This window comes from Marmota monax, unplaced genomic scaffold (assembly GCF_021218885.2).
Source record: "Marmota monax isolate L192 unplaced genomic scaffold, Marmota_monax_Labrador192_F-V1.1 WCK01_AAM20220418_F8-fsc00065, whole genome shotgun sequence".
Taxonomy (NCBI): domain Eukaryota; kingdom Metazoa; phylum Chordata; class Mammalia; order Rodentia; family Sciuridae; genus Marmota; species Marmota monax.
Window position 1 is genome coordinate 3,197,521 of NW_026694038.1, and position 17,970 is coordinate 3,215,490.

At 34.0% G+C, this 17,970-nt stretch overlaps 1 protein-coding gene across 2 annotated transcripts in view; it reads left to right on the plus strand.

The window, feature by feature from the left end:
* Hgf (hepatocyte growth factor) overlaps window positions 1-17,970 on the plus strand; it is a 78,805-nt gene that overhangs the window by 33,442 nt on the left and 27,393 nt on the right. For both annotated transcript variants that reach the window (XM_046464202.2, XM_046464203.2), the window contains 2 exons: window positions 9,363-9,537; window positions 15,371-15,498. In XM_046464202.2, coding sequence (XP_046320158.1) covers window positions 9,363-9,537; window positions 15,371-15,498 — 303 coding nt within the window. The remainder of the gene's footprint in view (window positions 1-9,362; window positions 9,538-15,370; window positions 15,499-17,970) is intronic.

Below are 17,970 nucleotides of genomic sequence, written 5' to 3' on the forward strand. Positions count from 1 at the left end.
TCTCATTACAGTTTCTTTACCCTTGCTATCCCTTCTGCCTTGAAAAATTTTCTCTCCCTTCCTCACCTACTAGACAGCTACTCATTATTTAAATTTTAACTTACCTATCATTTCTTCCATTATTGGATTTTATGTTTTAGTTGTCAATGGACCTTTATTTTTACTTATTTATATGCAGTGTTAAGAATTGAACCCAGTGCCTCACACATAGTAGGCAAGCACTGTATCACTGAGCTACAATCCCAGCCTCATTATTGGAATTTTTATTCAACTACCTGACTTGGTCAATCCCATTATTTCATATTCATGTAATATAAACCTCTCCCATGTACTGCTCAGAGCCTTGATTTTAAATTTATTTTTATTTTATTTATTTAATTTTTTTTGGTTAACAGATCTCACCACCAAAAATTTTAAGCTGCAACAGGGAACAAGTGTGTCCATTTTTTTTGGGGTCTTCTGGTGTGTATCACATTGCCTCAGGCATCAAGGGAGTTCAATAATATTGATTGAATGAATGAATGCTAATTTCCTAGAAGGTTTTTCATTTTTAAAAAATTCATGGTATTTCTTCTGAAATTCTTGATTTTCTTACAGAAAAATGAAAGGAAGATTTGCTTCAAACTTTTCTCCCCTTGCCTTAACTAATCCTAGGTTTTATGCTTTGCTGGGCTAGTTATTTCATTTGCTACTTGTTGTCTTGATGAACTTTAATTTTTAACCACCAAAATAAGACAAGTCTTATTTTACCTCTCTTTGTTTCTTCTTTGTTACTTCTCCTTCCTTTTCCTTTTTCTTTTTCTTTTTTTTTTTAAGTTCCAGTCATTTAGCTATCCAGAGCAATTTTAGAGGTATGTCCTAGGCAGAACTTTTATAGCAAAGGTTTCTATTGGAGGCATTGCTGATTTGTATCAGTCATTGGCTGATTTGTATTCCTCTGAAGTTGAAATATTGAAGCCTAGTCCTAATGTGATTATATTTTGATATTGGAATGTTAAGAGGAAATTAATGTAAATGTAATTATAAGGATGGGCCCTAACTTGGTAGGATTTATATGGCCTTATAACTGAAGGAAAAGATATTTCTCTGATTCTTCATCATGTAAGGACAAGGAAAGACAGAAATAGAGCTGAAAACGAGGATCCAGTTGTCTAGCACCTTGGTGTTAGACTTCCCCGTCTCCAAAATTGTGAGAAAATAGGTAACTGTTGCCTGAACTACCAAGCCTGTGGTACTTTGCCATGGCAGCATGAGCACATTCCTCTAGGTTTGTTGCCATTGTTAATAAATAAGAAAATTTCTCTTAGTAAGAATGAATTTCAGCCTCATTTAAAGAGAATATTGTTATCTTTCAAAATTCAGTGTTTCTGTATATTAGTTAAATAATTATAACAAACTACTTTTCTTCTTAGAGAAAGCTGATTATTTCATTGAGTTTTATTAATTAATCCAAGGTCAGAATAGAGATTTGTAGAAAATCATATAGCCTCTGAGTCAGGAAGAAATAATACTATCAACACCCTTTCTCAAGGGAAAAATCTTTTACTTGGATGTCTTTTCCAAGTCATCTTCTAAGGAATAAGATTATAGAATTGAAGACCTTTCATGAAAGTCTGTCTCCTGAGCATTTTGTAGCAGAAAAGACTTGGACACAGTCCAGGGAAAAGTTTCAGATACGAATCCTGGCTTCACATGGAAAGCAAACGTGCAAGCAATTTGAGGTTTGTATATTGGAGGTCTTTACTACTTTCCCATGTCAATTTTAAAACAAAAAAGCTCTTTAAATTTACTCTTAGCCTGATCCTGCCCTTTGTGGCCCAAAGAGCACAAGAACTGTTGATGGGAGAGTGGCTTATATATCCTTTACTTGCTCTCCAGGGACTATCACAAAGCAAATCCTGTACTTTTCAGTAGCTGAGAGTAAGAAGCAGTGACTTGGATTGAACACCTCCAAGAGATAAGAGATAGTCAGATATTTGTTCACTGGACTGTGAAGTAACTTGTTCTTAGCTATTAAAAAAAAAAAAAAAGAATAGCAGCAGCTTATCTCCATTTGGGAAATCTGAATTTTCTTTTATCAGGGTTGGGATGTGGGGAAGGACTGTAAGAGTAAGGATTTACTTAAATCCCTTATAAAAGTTATAGAGCCCTGGGTGTGGCTCTTTGTAACATACATGTGCACTTGTTCTTTCAAGCTGCCATTCACAGATGCCATCAGGGCCACATGGCCTCTTTGCAAGGCCTTGGCCAGTCCTTCACAGAGAAAACTGATTAGATTTATTGTTTGTGATCTTTCTACTGATTTCTGTCTCTGCAGGGTAGCACATGTCCCAAGAATTAGATGATAGTTAATGCTCTTTATCTACTTTATATACATATTCAAACTTTAAAAATCCCTTCAAATATGATAGTAATCAAATAATATAACATTCATATCAGCAAAGCAAAATATTTCAAGAGGCAACCATTATATTTGTTCATTTACTAACAGGACAGTGAAAAATTTCAATAGCAAATGTTGTTTTCCTTAAAATATTTCCAGACAGAAAACTTCATGTCAATCATCAAAGGAAAACATTCCTTCACTCATGGGCCATGGAGGATCATATAAATATCTTCATGTCTACTTCCAAAGCATGGCCACCACTGACACCCCTGGCAAAATATTTTATCTGTGAGGAACTTTCAGAAGAGTTCCTGATATTTTCAGTGTGAACTTGATAGAAATACTTGGAAAAATATTTGTGAATATGGGGATGCTGCATTTGAAAACATGTTGCTTCATCTCAACTTGATTAACTTCATCTGATGTTTGGAGAAGTTTCTGTACTTCTTTAACACTTAGTTTGGCCACTAGAGACTCTTTAAAACCCTCCCTTGTTCATGTCTCATGTTAAAAGATTAAGTGCAAAGGAATGCCTTTCCCAATATTTAACAGCCCTCACCAAATCAATTATCCTGAAATATTTGTTTTGCTTTTGCACCACGTTTTGATATTTATACAGTAGGATAGTAGACGGAATCTATTTTACTGCAGTTAAGGAATAATTCATTTTATTTGGATAGTAAGTATGTGAGCAGCAAAGATCAAACATTTATATCATGGTTAAATGGTCTATGGAGAAATCATTCACCATGGTCCTCATTAGATAGTATTTATTAAATAGCTTCATGAAGTTTCATCATAACTTTTATTTATCAAAGATTTAGCAAATTATATAAACTAATATTGTACTTGTAATTATACTAATATATCTTTATTCACCTATATTATTTATCCTACACATTGTCACTAGACTTATGGAATTTTTGTTTATGAAGTTGTTTCTAACAGCTAAATGTCAAATGAGATGAATACAGAAAACACTGATTCCAGCAGGTACTTTGTTCTTATAAATACTGACTGAATAATACAAGTTTGTGGTCAAAATCATGAGAAAATATTTTCAATGAATTAAAACACAAGAAAAAAAAAATAGAAGTTAGCTGGGCTAGGTGGCACATACCTGTAATCCCAGAGGCTTGGAGTCTGAGGCTTGAGAATAGCAAGTTCAAAGCCTGCCTCAGCAAATTAGTGAGGCCCTAAGCAACTTAGTGAGACCCTATCTCAAAATAAAAATAAAAATAAAAAAGGGCTGGGCATGTTGCTCAGTGGTTTGGGGCCCCTAGGTTTAATCCCCAGTATAAAAAATAATAATAATACATGTATGTGTATAATACATATATATTACATGTGCATATAAAGGTATTAAATACTTTTAAAATAAGATGAAAAATAATACTGTTGTTAGACTTTATTACATCTTGATGAAGTTTTCTTACATCTTGATGAGAGTTAATGGAAATTTATTTTATTTGGTATAATATTGTCTTGCAATTCATATGCAGTAATCCTTTGTATTGTGTAATTTTGGAAATTCAAAAAAAAATATTTTCTACTTCCAAATTAGAATATGTCAAATGATTAGAATTCTTTCATCTGAATAGAAAATGCATCTTTGTATTTAACCTTGTTTATATACTCTGTTCTTTTTTAGGGAATATGTGGTGAGTATGTTAAAGGCTTTAAAATATGTTAATGAAAGCTTAGAAAAAAAGTCAACATAATGTCTCAAGTGATGAAGATTTTTTTATAGTTACTCTTTATAAAATTGAAAATTTCTAAATTTGGTTGAAAACCTCTGCAGTTGAGATACAGAATTAACACCAACAACGCAGGTCTCTGAACTTGACATTGAAATTTTAGTGGCTATATTAGACATAAAATATTTCTCATTTTTTTTAAACAAATGAGGTCTTTTCTTTGAGATAGAACTTTTCAGTGTAGATCTATCTTATCACAGACACTCTAAAATTAAAAAAGAAAAACCTTATAATAAGGAAAATATGTATCTTCTGTTTGTCTTTAAATTTTATGACCTCTTCATATTTTTCTGTTGCTCATGTGGTTGCTTAAGTTACTCACTGCATAGGCCAGGTCTTGATTTCCTAATGAATTATGCTAATTTATTTATTGTAATAATCTCCCTTTTTATGAAGTGTATTTAAATTTGTTTTTGAACTTAAGGCTCTATATATTGCTTTAAAAAGTTACCTATGAAAAAATCACTTTGAAATTCTAGTCACTCTTGTCAGATAAGAAATTCCAGAAATGATATTTGATATTTAACCTGATATTAACACTGTAGGTAGACTGTTTGCTCCTTTCCCCCACTCCTTCACATAGTAGAAGAAATAGCCCTCTAAACATGTTTCCCTGTGTAGAAATTCATCACATAATGACCAAATCTCCAATCATGTCTGAATATTTTATTCCTTTTTTTGTTTTATTGTCTTGATTGTTATCCAGAAAGTCATATCAAGGTCCAAGGAACAAAGTATGTTAATTTCTGATAGGCTTGGTCTTGAATTAGGTTTTCAGAGGTGTGAGTGTCCATATCTAGCCAATGGCAGCCTTGACTGACATCTGGGCTCACTGAGTTTGGTTCTGTGGATTCTAGGTACACACACTAGGTTAATACTTAAGGAAAAGGGTTCAGTAATGAATACACAAAACATACCATATACAATTAAATATGGAAATAAGAGAATTGGGTTGCTTGAGGCATGCAATGAAGTCTGTGAAAAGATTCATGGGAGTCTTTAATATTAGCTGTCCATAGCTATGAACTTCCTTCCCTTGTCAGGACTTTTAAGTCTTGACAGAGGTAATAAGTTTTTTGGTCAAGAACTTGTGCCCAAGAGGTATGTGTCTTAGTCTCTTTTCTGTTGTTATAACAGAATATCATAGTCTGGGAAGTTTATGGAAAATAAGAAGTTTATTTTGGCTCATGGTTTTAGAGGCTGAAAGTCCAAGATTGAGAGCCAGAATCTAGCAAAGCTTCACACTACAGCAAAACACAACAGAAGAGCTCAAAAGCAACTGGGCACAGGGACAGGAGACAAAGCACAAGGGAAGCCATACTTTTAAACCACTCATTCTTAAGAGAATGAGCCCACCCCTGCCAAAAAGGCATTGATTCCTCTTACTGAACTAATCACTTCTTAAACCCCTACCCCCCAGTACCAGAATGATGGCAATCAATTAGACAGAGGGGAGTGAAGGGAGGAAAGGGGTTATGAAGGTAGGAAGTATAATAGAATGAATATGACATTATTACCCTATGTGCATATATGATTTCACAACTGATATAATCCTCTATCATGTACAACCAGAAGAATGAGAAGTTATACTCCATTTATGTAGGATGTATCAAACTGCATTCTATTGTCATGTATAACTAATTAGAACAAATAAAAAATTTCAACATGAATTTCAAAGGAAATAATCCATATTTGAACTAAAGCATCAGGGGGAATCAAAACTTTTCTTTTAATATCCAGTGAATAATTTTATTCTCTCTTCTTTTCTGTCATAGTTATATAACTAGAGGTGAAATACATATTGGCAATCTTGACCCATTTTAGAGTTGTCACTATTCAAAAACTTCCCCCATATATTCAGACTCTTCAAATCATTAATCACTCAAATCATCAGAAATATCATAACTGAATAACATTTATTTTGATGTGATACAATTCCTCAGGATCTAAGAAATCCATCTGATTTTGTATTTTATCAAAGACTTTGAGGTGATAATTAAACCCATGAATGACCTGGTTAACTAGTACTAACTTTTTCTATGCAAGTAATCTTTCCTACTCTGACAATTTGGTCTTCCTGAGTCAATAACTACAATACCATTATATTTCCATTTTCTAGATTATCACCTGTCAATTAGCCTTGTATAGCTCAATTTCTGGATATTTTTATCTCTACTTGAATTTATTTTTAACTTAGAATGTTTCTTAACCTTATTTCTATCCTCTGAAGTAAAAAAAAAATTAAACATTTTAAAATGAGTTGAAATAAAGTCATTTAGAAGGAATTAGTGGGAAATTATGTACACAGTGGTTGGGTGGTTATTAATGTAATCTTCTCCCATGTTTTTTACTCACAAAATTTCATAGAATAATCTTAAACTAAGGTTTTACTTAGTTTTCTTAAGCATAGTTCATGAAACTTAACGAAAGATTCAGCCACATAATGTAGTAATTATTTGTATGACAGAAATAAATTTAAATGAAATTTAAGTGTCATTTAAATAAATTTGTACTGTTAAATATAGAAAAATTTCTAATCTCTGAAGGCATGTCTAATTCTGGTTTCTTCTTAGTAAAGGAGGTGCATCTCATTCTACTATAGAATGAATGAAGGAAATTTATTTTAAATCTTAAACTGTTTTAGATGGATTAAAAACTTGAATTCTATCTAGAAACATCTTTTATGTTCATTTAGATTATAAAGTAGCTAGAAAGTTTATATTGACTTTGCTCTATGAAATCATATTCCCTTTGAGAAAATTGATGTATTTTAGTTGCTTTAGAATAGTGTGAGTTACATTTTCATTGAGTGAATGTGAAACACAGAAAGAAAGAATCCAGACAGGCATGGTGGCACATGCCGTAACAGTCCTTGTGACTCTGGAGGCTGAGGCCAGAAGATTACAAGATCGGTGGCAGCCTCAGCAACTTAGTGAGGCCCTAAGCAACTTAGCAAGACCCTGTCTTAATAACAATAAAAATTTAAAAAGGGTGAAAGGGCTAGGGATGTGTTTCAGTGGTAAAGTGCCTGTGGATTCAATTCCCAGTCGAGAGAGAGAGAGAGAGAGAGAGAGAGAGAGAGAGAGAGAGAAACCAATTTAATTTTGTGCAATATATAGATTTAATGGAGTACTCTTCAAAATACCAATGAAAGTCTTCACAGAACTAGAAAAAAAGTCTTAAAATTAATTTGAAAGTATAAGTAACCCAAAATAACCAAAGTAATTATAAACCAGAAAAGCAATGCTAGAGATATCACAATACCTGACTTCAAATTATACTACAGAGCTGTAGTACAAAAATATCATGCTGGCATGAAACAGATACATAGACAAATGGTGCAGAATAGAAAACACAAAGACAAACCCACACATAGTCATCTGATCCTTGACAAAGGTTCCAAAAACAGACATTGGAGAAAAGAAAATCTTTGTAAACAAAGTATCCTGGGAAAACTGGTTATGTATATGTAGAAGGATGAGGCTAATTCCTATCTCTCACCTCACACAGAAGTCAACTCAAAATGGATCAAAGATCTAAGAATTAAGCCAGGAACTATGCAGCTCCTTGAAGAAAACATAGGGTCAATACTCCAGCATATAGATAAAGGCAACAACGTTCTTAACAGGATATCTAAAACATCAGGAAATAATGTCAGGACTTGATAAATGGGATGGCACCAAATTAAAAAGTTCCTGGACAGCAAAGGAAACAATTAAGGATGTGAACAGAGAAACTAGAGAATGATAGAAAATCTTTGCTAGCTACTCTCCTGACAGAGGTTTAATATCCAGAATATATAAAGAACTTTTAAAATGTAACACCAAAACAATAACAATAAAAATATAAGAAATAAAAATGACCAAAAATACATGAAAAATTGTTCAACCCTGTTAGTAATTAGGGAAATTTAAATCAAAACTGCTTGAAGATTTCATATCACTCCAGTTAAAATGGCAACTATCAAGAATACCAACAATAATAAATGCTGGAGCAGATGTGTAGAAAAAGGAACATTTTTCTACTCTCAGTGGAATTATAAATTAGTACAATCACTATAGAAATCAGTATAAGGTTCCTCAAAAGACTAGGCATGGAGCTATTAGCTATACCATGCCTCAGTATTAATTCCTAAAGAATTAAAGTCAGCATACTGAAGCAGTATATGCATACCCATTTTGACACAGCATAATTTACAATAGCTGGACTATAAACCAGCCTATGTGTCTGTCATTAAATGTCTGGATAAAGAAAATATATATACACAATGGGGTTTTATTCACCATAAAGAAGAATGAAATTATTTCTATCATCTGCAGGAAAATGAATGGAACTTGAGAACATTATGTTAACCTTTTTAGCCAAACTCAGAAAATCAATGATTATATATTTTATCTCATATAGATACTTGAGAAAAAAAAGGAAAAGAAACTTGGCGGTGGCAGGTGGGTAGGCTGTCATGAAAACTGAAGGGAGATCATTAGAGTGAATGAAAGGGTCAGAGAGAGGGAGGAGGGAAGGGAAAGGAGATATATACTAGGAAATGATAGTATTCAAATTAAATTGTTATATAGAATGCATATATAAATATGAAAGGAATCCCACTATATGTGCAGTTATAATGCATGAATAAAAAATCGAAAAAAATAAATCAAGAACAGCACCAAAAATTTTATTTTCTGAATTTTTTTTTTTTAATTAAGGAGCGTTACATAATCTTCATGGAGAATGGTAATCATTGCAATTAGACTAGGGAAAAAAGCAGGAAATAGGTCTTCCCAGGAACTACTGATTTGTTTTTTAATACCAACAAGTTGATTTAAGAGAAAAATTTTATATATTCACTTCAAAGGTATTCATAATATAAGAGAAAACACATGGTTAACTGCATTACTGACTTTGTATATATTTAAGCAACTGCATTTTAGGGATAACACAGTCACTTCATAAATACCACAATATTGAGTATGTATAAGTTATAATGTTATGTTAAAATAAAATGTTTTAAAGAACTATTCAATAATAAACTAATTAAGGGTGTTGCAATGAGAGGAAAATTGGAATAGAGAGAGTAATAAGTTTAAGTCAAATTTCTATTCCAGTTATCATAAAAACAGAAGTGAACAAAAAATTCTAGTAATGCAAATGCAAATGAACTTTAAGAGGTGGATGACATCTTGAAATATTTTATATAAATTTATATTTCTTACTACCAATAGCTCACAGTACTATGAATGACACTGATGTCCCTATGGAAACAACTGAATGCATTCAAGGGCAAGGAGAAGGTTATAGGGGAACCATCAATACCATTTGGAATGGAATTCCATGTCAACGTTGGGATTCTCAATATCCTCACCAGCATGACATAACTCCTGAAAATTTCAAGTGCAAGTAAGTAAATTAGACAAATGTTATAAATTGTAGCAGACTCTGAGGGAAAATATGGCAGAATAATTACTTTTTACTAATATCTGTGTCAGCAATCCTCTAACAATATTGTGCCCAAGTATAATCAGTAGTAAAGTGGGAGAGTAGTCTGCTATTCAGAGTTTTGAATCTCTTTAGTCTGAAACTTGACCTCACATGATCATTTAAAAAAGCCTACTAGGTAATACTGATTCAGAATGTTGAAGGCCTATGTTTACGCACACATCTCTAGGTTTTTCCAGATCACAGTTTTGCTCTTGAAGTTCTGTTTAATAAATCAATTAGTGGTAATGATAACCATGCATGTTTCAAACTAGTGCCTTCTTAAATTTTTTTTTTTAAGAGAGAGAGAGAATTTTGGTATTTATTTTTTTTTAGTTTTCGGCAGACACAACATCTTTGTTTGTATGTGGTGCTGAGGATCGAACCCGGACCGCACGCATGCCAGACGAGCTTGCTACCGCTTGAGCCACATCCTCAGCCCTTAAATTTTATATCATCTTAAGGGATGGGCATTACATATGTTTTTCTCTTACAAGAGAGGCATACTTGATTTAGGTCAGCACTTCAAATGTTAAAATTTATAGCATAAAGATCTGTGAAAAGTATTTTTAATAGCTTAAATGAAGGTTATCAATTGTTTCTGGACTTTTGAAAAGTGAAGTGAAACAAGAGTTAAGATGAATTAAGCAAAGAAACTGGCCTAGGATATCAGTTATATAGTTGTTAAGTGCATTCTCTATGGTGCATTTGGTTTCACCACTCAGTTTTTGCTGGACAGACACAGCCACATGCCATCTGTTTTTATTTTTTTTTTTTTTTGTATTCTTTTTTTTTTTTTTTTTTTTTTTTAATTTTTTATTGTGGGTTGTTCAAAACATTACAAATTTCTTGACATATCATATTCCACACTTTGATTCTAGTGGGTTATGAACTCCCACCTTCACCCCATACACAGATTGCAGATTCACATCAGTTACACATCCATTAATTTACAAATTGCCATACTAGTGTCTGTTGTGCTCCGCTGCCTTTCCCATCATCCACCCTCCCCCCTCCCCACCTCTCCCCTCCCCTCCCCTCCTCTCTCTCTACCCCCTCCACTGTATAACCCTGAGGGTCTCCTTCCATTACCGTGCAATTTACCTTCTCTCTCCCTTTCCCTCCCACCTCTCATCCCTGTTAAATGTTAATCTTCTTCTCCTGTTCTTCGTCCCTACTCTGATCTTAGTTACTCTCCTTATATCAAAGAAGACATTTGGCATTTGTTTTTTAGGGATTGGCTAGCTTCACTTAGCATAATCTGCTCTAATGCCATCCATTTCCCTGTAAATTCTATGATTTTGTCATTTTTTAATGCAGAGTAATACTCCATTGTGTATAAATGCCACATTTTTTTTATCCATTCGTCTATTGAAGGGCATCTAGGTTGGTTCCACAGTCTTGCTATTGTGAACTGTGCTGCTATGAACATCGATGTAGCAGTGTCCCTGTAGCATGCTCTTTTTAGGTCTTTAGGGAATAGACCAAGAAGGGGAATAGCTGGGTCAAATGGTGGCTCCATTCCCAGTTTTCCAAGAAATCTCCATACTGCTTTCCAAATTGGCTGCACCAATCTGCAGTCCCACCAGCAATGTACAAGTGTACCCTTTTCCCCACATCCTCGCCAGCACTTGTTGTTGTTTGACTTCCTAATGGCTGCCAATCTTACTGGAGTGAGATGGTATCTTAGGGTGGTTTTGATTTGCATTTCTCTGACAGCTAGAGATGTTGAGCATTTTTTCATGTACTTGTTGATTGACTGTATGTCCTCCTCTGTGAAGTGTCTGTTCAGGTCCTTGGCCCATTTGTTGATTGGGTTGTTTGTTCTCTTATTGTCTAATTTTTTGAGTTCTTTGTATACTCTGGATATTAGGGCTCTATCTGAAGTGTGAGGAGTAAAGATTTGTTCCCAGGATGTAGGCTCCCTATTTACCTCTCTTATTGTTTCTTTTGCTGAGAAAAAACTTCTTAGTTTGAGTAAGTCCCATTTGTTGATTCTAGTTATTAACTTTTGTGCTATGGGTGTCCTATTGAGGAATTTGGAGCCCGACCCCACCGACTGTAGATCGTAGCCAACTTTTTCTTCTATCAGACGGCGCGTCTCTGATTTGATATCAAGTTCCTTGATCCATTTTGAATTCACTTTTGTGCATGGCGAGAGAAAGGGATTCAGTTTCATTTTGTTGCATATGGATTTCCAGTTTTCCCAGCACCATTTGTTGAAGATGCTATCCTTCCTCCATTGCATGCTTTTAGCCCCTTTATCAAATATAAGATAGTTGTAGTTTTGTGGATTGGTTTCTGTGTCCTCTATTCTGTACCATTGGTCCACACGCCTGTTTTGGTACCAGTACCATGCTGTTTTTGTTACTATTGCTCTGTAGTATAGTTTGAAGTCTGGTATCGCTATACCGCCTGATTCACACTTCTTGCTTAGCATTGTTTTTGCTATTCTGGGTCTTTTATTTTTCCATATGAATTTCATGATTGCTTTCTCTATTTCTACAAGAAATGCCATTGGGATTTTGATTGGCATTGCATTAAACCTATAGAGAACTTTTGGTAATATTGCCATTTTGATGATGTTAGTTCTGCCTATCCATGAACAGGGTATATTTTTCCATCTTCTAAGATCTTCTTCTATTTCTCTCTTTAGGGTTCTGTAGTTTTCATTGTATAAGTCTTTCACCTCTTTTGTTAGGTTGATTCCCAAGTATTTTAGGGTGACGTGTGTACCACACTGGCAGGCCACTGGGCCTGACCCGCCAGGCTGTCACAGGTCTGTTTACCTTGCAAGCGCGAAGGGCGGCTCTGCCCTGCCCCTCCTACCACGCCCATGTACTACTGGGTCGTGGGTCTGCCCACCTGGCGGGTGTGGGTGGCGGCTCCGCTCCGCCCCCTCTCCAATTGGGGTCACGCGGTCACCACGCTGGCGAGCCGCTGGGCCTGCTCCGGGGGCTGGCGGCGGCCCGGCTCCTTCCCTCCGGCTCGAGGACAAATTGAGGAGACTCGGGTGACTGAGCCTCACCCCCCTTACCAGAAGACCAACTGCTTATGTCACCGCTGGTATTGATGAAGATCTCTCCTCCACCGCTTTCTGCTGACATCAGATCTCTGCCATGTTGGTATCCTATGCGAATGGCAGCATTTCGTTCCCCTTGCCAGGCAACCCAAGCAATGGGTGAGTCCTGACCTGCCCTCAGCAGGACCCGGACCGAGACACAGTTTCCGCGGGCTCCTAGCCCCGGTCCAGGGCCCATCTGTTTTTAAATTGTCCACCTTGTTATGAGGAATGTAAAATGATTGCTTTTGGAATTTATAACACACATGTCACTCATGATGGCTTTGCTGAAATAGCACCTATAAATAACATATATTAACTTTATGTAATTGACTTTTAATAAGATAGCCAAACATTGCAGGATGACGAACTTTGAGAATTCATGGTTCATCCACTGGAGAGAAAAATATTTATGTATGTGTACGTGTTTTTGTGTGTGCGTGTGTGTGTGTGTGTGTGTTAACTTATTCAGCAATTTGTTCAGATAGTAAATATCCATGTGCTGCAATTTTTTGAATTATTTTATAATAACAAAATTTATAGTTGTCATTATGATTTTATTTCTCTCATTTCCTTCAGAGCAATTCATCTTTTATTTCTGACCCATGTGTTTTACCACTCAGAAATACATATCAAAGTAAAGAAAGCAAAGGAAATGATAAAAGATTAGCTAAAAGGCACAAAAGGCGGCAGTGTTGGAGCCATTCACACTAGTTAACATTTAATCACTGGCAATACCCAAAGAAGAAGTTGTGTATGTACAAGTACCCAATGAATTTTGTCTTAAGAAAAAAAGAATGATTCTAGGAACTGAATTCATAGACTTCCCAATTAAAAACTAATTCTCAAAAAAGTATAACTGTTATGTCTTACTGTAATTTAAATCATTTTTTATTAATTCAGGTATTTGGCTAGAAAAACTAAACATAAACATCAAAAAACAAAGTATGAGATGTGTTATTCTACTGTAAAAATGAAACTCAAAATTTGCTCAGAATAATTTTACTATCTGTGACCTAGCATAAAGGGGAATGCTGACCAGGTGTCTCCATTTCTATTAAACACTGTCTGTCCTAATACTGAAATTCCATACAAATGATAATTTTGAAGATCTATAACTACATTTATAACCATAGCTAAATAATACTGCCTGTAATGAATCTCATAGATTTGAATTCACTTTATTTATTGTAAATAATTCTTTCTGCAAGTGAAATAAAAAATCTTGGGGAAAATATTGGGACAAACCTTTACTTTCATTTTTCTTTAATCTAGGCTAATAAAGTACTTCCAAATATAGATTCTATAAGTGGTCCCAAACTAAGAATTTTTATGTCAATATTAACTTAATTATCTTGCCTTAAATTAAAAATATAAAATAGTTTAGCTCAGAAATTCTTTATATAATATTGCAAATTAGAACAAATTTTATGTAAAATTTAATGTGTATATTTCATATGAACATAATTTTTTAAAATATAAGTACACAATGGTTTGAAGAAAATAAAAGGTTTCTTGATCTTAGTTAATAGTTTCTTAAAAAGTCTAAAGATTTGAATATGGATTATCATGTAAACATTTCCTATATAATAGCTTTAACTATTGTCAAACATTATCTTCAACCCTTTAACAACATAGTTTTTGTCAAGACCTACTTTGACAAGATAGAATATTATTTATTGATTTTCTTAGCAAATGGAAGTTCCTTCCTTAGAACCTTTTTAGTTTCTGTTGGTCAATTTGGGTATTAATTAAACTGTAGTACTTTGAATTGGACCTATGAAATACAAATACTAATAGTTTTAATATTGATTTAATTAAAATAATTTCCCAGGAATTGATAAAAGAAAATATATTCTTGTTTAAAAATAGCATAGTTCAGGAAAACAAATAATAAATTCTACATTTTATTTAATGTGAAGTTTATATTAAGAGAGAAAGCCACTAAAATCCTTTTTAGTATTGAGAATGTTAGCATGAATTTTTTTACAAGGAACTCTAAATACTGATACAAGATGCACATGTACTATACTGATTACTTGCTGTATTATTAGTTTTATGAACTGTAACTAGAGATTAATTTTCTCAAAATGTTTATAAATATTTTGGTAATCTCTAAATCAAGAAAGAACTATTTTGTTATTAAACTGTATCTATTCAGCAAATTAAAAACATCAAAGAAATACAGAATTAAAGGAAACAGCTATCAGATTTTTTTTGTGTGAAATGTTATAGTTTGCTCTTCCATTTTAAAGAAGAGTAGTTAATAACTATTAATAACTTTTCTTCAGTAGAGAGAGATACATTTTGTTTCTATATTACATATGCTCCATGGAAATGTAATAAACAAGAGAACAGTGTTTTGAAATGGTACCAGTAAAGAGTACAAACCCTGAGGATCAGTAACAGGAATATAGAGGGGCTGCTCTTCTCTTTCTTGAAGCAGTAATGTTTTTGTGGAACTCCAGGCATGTAGGGGAAAGAACAACTGACATCTGACAGCACTTATTTCAGTGATTCGGGCATTGTCAGTTGTGTATGCTGAATTCAAAATGTCACGATTATCCCAAGTCCATAAACTTAGAATTCTATTTGTAAACATGCATACGTTCTGGGCCTCTAGGAATTTAACAGCATTAAGGTTATTGATGTAAGAACTCAGACAATTTATATTACCATGCTTATTCTTAATAGGGACCTACGAGAAAATTATTGCCGAAATCCAGATGGGGCTGAGTCACCCTGGTGTTTTACCACTGATCCAAACATCCGAGTTGGCTACTGCTCCCAAATTCCAAAATGTGACGTGTCAAGTGGACAAGGTAATAAGTGACAATTTGCAGTATGGGCATGATTAAATTCAGAGGACATGCCTAAGGGAGAGTACATTTTATAGCAGAAGATCCTGTTCTTTTTGCACTGTTCTTGCTGGTTAGCCAAGAGGATCACCAAGTCTGAAGTTGGATTTATTTTATATATTCATTGACTTACCCTATATTTGCTTATTTATGTGAGTGCTGGACACAATTCTAGACCCTGGAGATGTAGCAGTGAATAAACTAAATCATCTGACCCCAAAGAACTACTTCCTAACAGACAGAAAACATGTGCCTCCCCCCCGCCCCCAGCCCCGCAAAAGAAAAGATGTGGTACTGCTTTCCTAAGTGTCTGGTAAGTGATAGAAGGATCTTCAGCCTAGAGCTAGAAAAGGGAGGTGATTTTTATATTTTAATGGTCAGGAAGATGTCAGGTATTAAGATAACCTTTAAGAAGGGCAGAAGGAAGTGAGGAAGCAGTATATGTCATGTGTAAATATATGTACAGACCATTCTAGGAAAGGAAACCATAATTGCAAATGGCATGAGATGAGGGAGTGCTTGAAAAGTTAAAGGAAATACAATAAGCACATCACTATGGCTGGCACAGAATGAGAAAGACAGAGAGCAGGGAGAGATGAAGTTGTAAAGGCTGTTGTTTTAAAATTCCATTGGTCTTGTAGAACTTGGAAGGATTTGCATTTTTATTCCAAAAGGAAGGGGACTGTGTTGGAGTGCTCTGAAAGGTCATGTGATCCAACTTAAGTTTTATCTGGATCACTCTGTCTATTATAAAATAGCCAGAATCCTTGACACGGGTTAAAACAGGAGAACAAAAGAATTAGGTGTTTCAATAGATGAAAGTGACTTGGTCCTGAGTGTTAGCAGTAGAGATGATGTGTAGTAGTGGGATTTGGGATAAATGACCATTGTAATTGAAAACATAGGTGCTCTGAAGATAACTGTTTCAGGGAACAATTGAAAAGTCATTTTGAAATTGGTTTAAAAAGAAATAATCTGTTAATGATTACTAATGCTGAACATTTGAAATTTGTTGGTACATAAGTTGAAAATCACGATTTTTAAGTGATCATACTCTATTTCACAAAATTTAAAAATGATGCTTATGGTCTTGGTCAGGTCCTAAATCATCCTAAAATAACCTGAGCGTAACATATACTCCATTTCATGCATATATCTTCTATCCTTTAACTTATCCTCCAATACCATTGTTCTTGACCAATTCTGAAAATAGAGTTGTAGAGACAAGAGGGGATAAGTCCCTTTTCAGTCAATTTCACTATTCTTTGGCAGACTTTAAAGGTCATTTGGAAATAATGTGGAAACCAGTAATTAAAGAACATTTGGTACCAGCTGAGCCTCCTTGTCTCTTTCACATGAGCAATTATCGATAATTTGTGAGTGACTGAAAAAATTAGAATATTTTTATAAGCTTCTTGTGTGTATTAAAATGTTTTTATATACATATATGTCACTTACAAATGGATCAGGTAATAGAATATAGTAATTTTGGATGTTAGGCAGATGTTATTGTTTATCTAGTAAATCTATTCAATAACAGATTAAAATTAGTTTTATGAAATTGAAATAATTTTTCCAGATTTCACACAGGCACAGCTGGTATTGAATCTGACTCTCCTTATAATGTCTTCTTATTATTCTCTGTTTTCTCCCTTTCATTCATTTTTTTAACAGTATACCTGATCAACACAAATGTCTAGACTCTGTAGGGTATACTCTGTGGAGAACATACACACCTGTGACTTAGGAAACTGTTAGACATTCAGCTGTGAAATTTTAACTGACTGTTATACCATTGTATGGTACACTATCAAGCTAACGTTAGCATTATTATCCATCTATCCATCATATATATTTTCTTCTTTCTGTATACAGGAATTGATCCAGCATATACATATATAAAATGATATTGCTCTTATACCTCTCTGAGGAACAGGAAATATAAATTTCACATAGAGTATAATGAGTTGGAAACCTATTTTCAAATTTTACAACATCTGGATTAGAATGTATACAAATTGCCTTTCCAATTGGATATTAGATAACTATTAAAAGAAAACAAAAAATTGAAATTGTAGAATTTTTAAAATGTTGTTAAAACTATACTTGTTACATGTTATATTATATAATACACACTTAAATAAGTAAAAGAAAAATTGTAGGGGCTGGGTTTGTGGCTCAGTGGTAGAGTGTTTGTCTAGCACATGTGAGGCACTGGGTTCTAACCTCAGGACCATATAAAAATAAACAAATAAAATCAAGGCATTGTGTCTATCTACAACTCAAAAAATATTTCAAAATAAAAATCATAGCTTTAAGTATTTATATCAATATCATATAATAATGAAATTAAGTGGATTTCTAACTAAAAGAGCTGAGGCAAAAGTAAACTAAGAGAAACAAGAAATAGCGATGGAAAAGGAAATATCACCATAG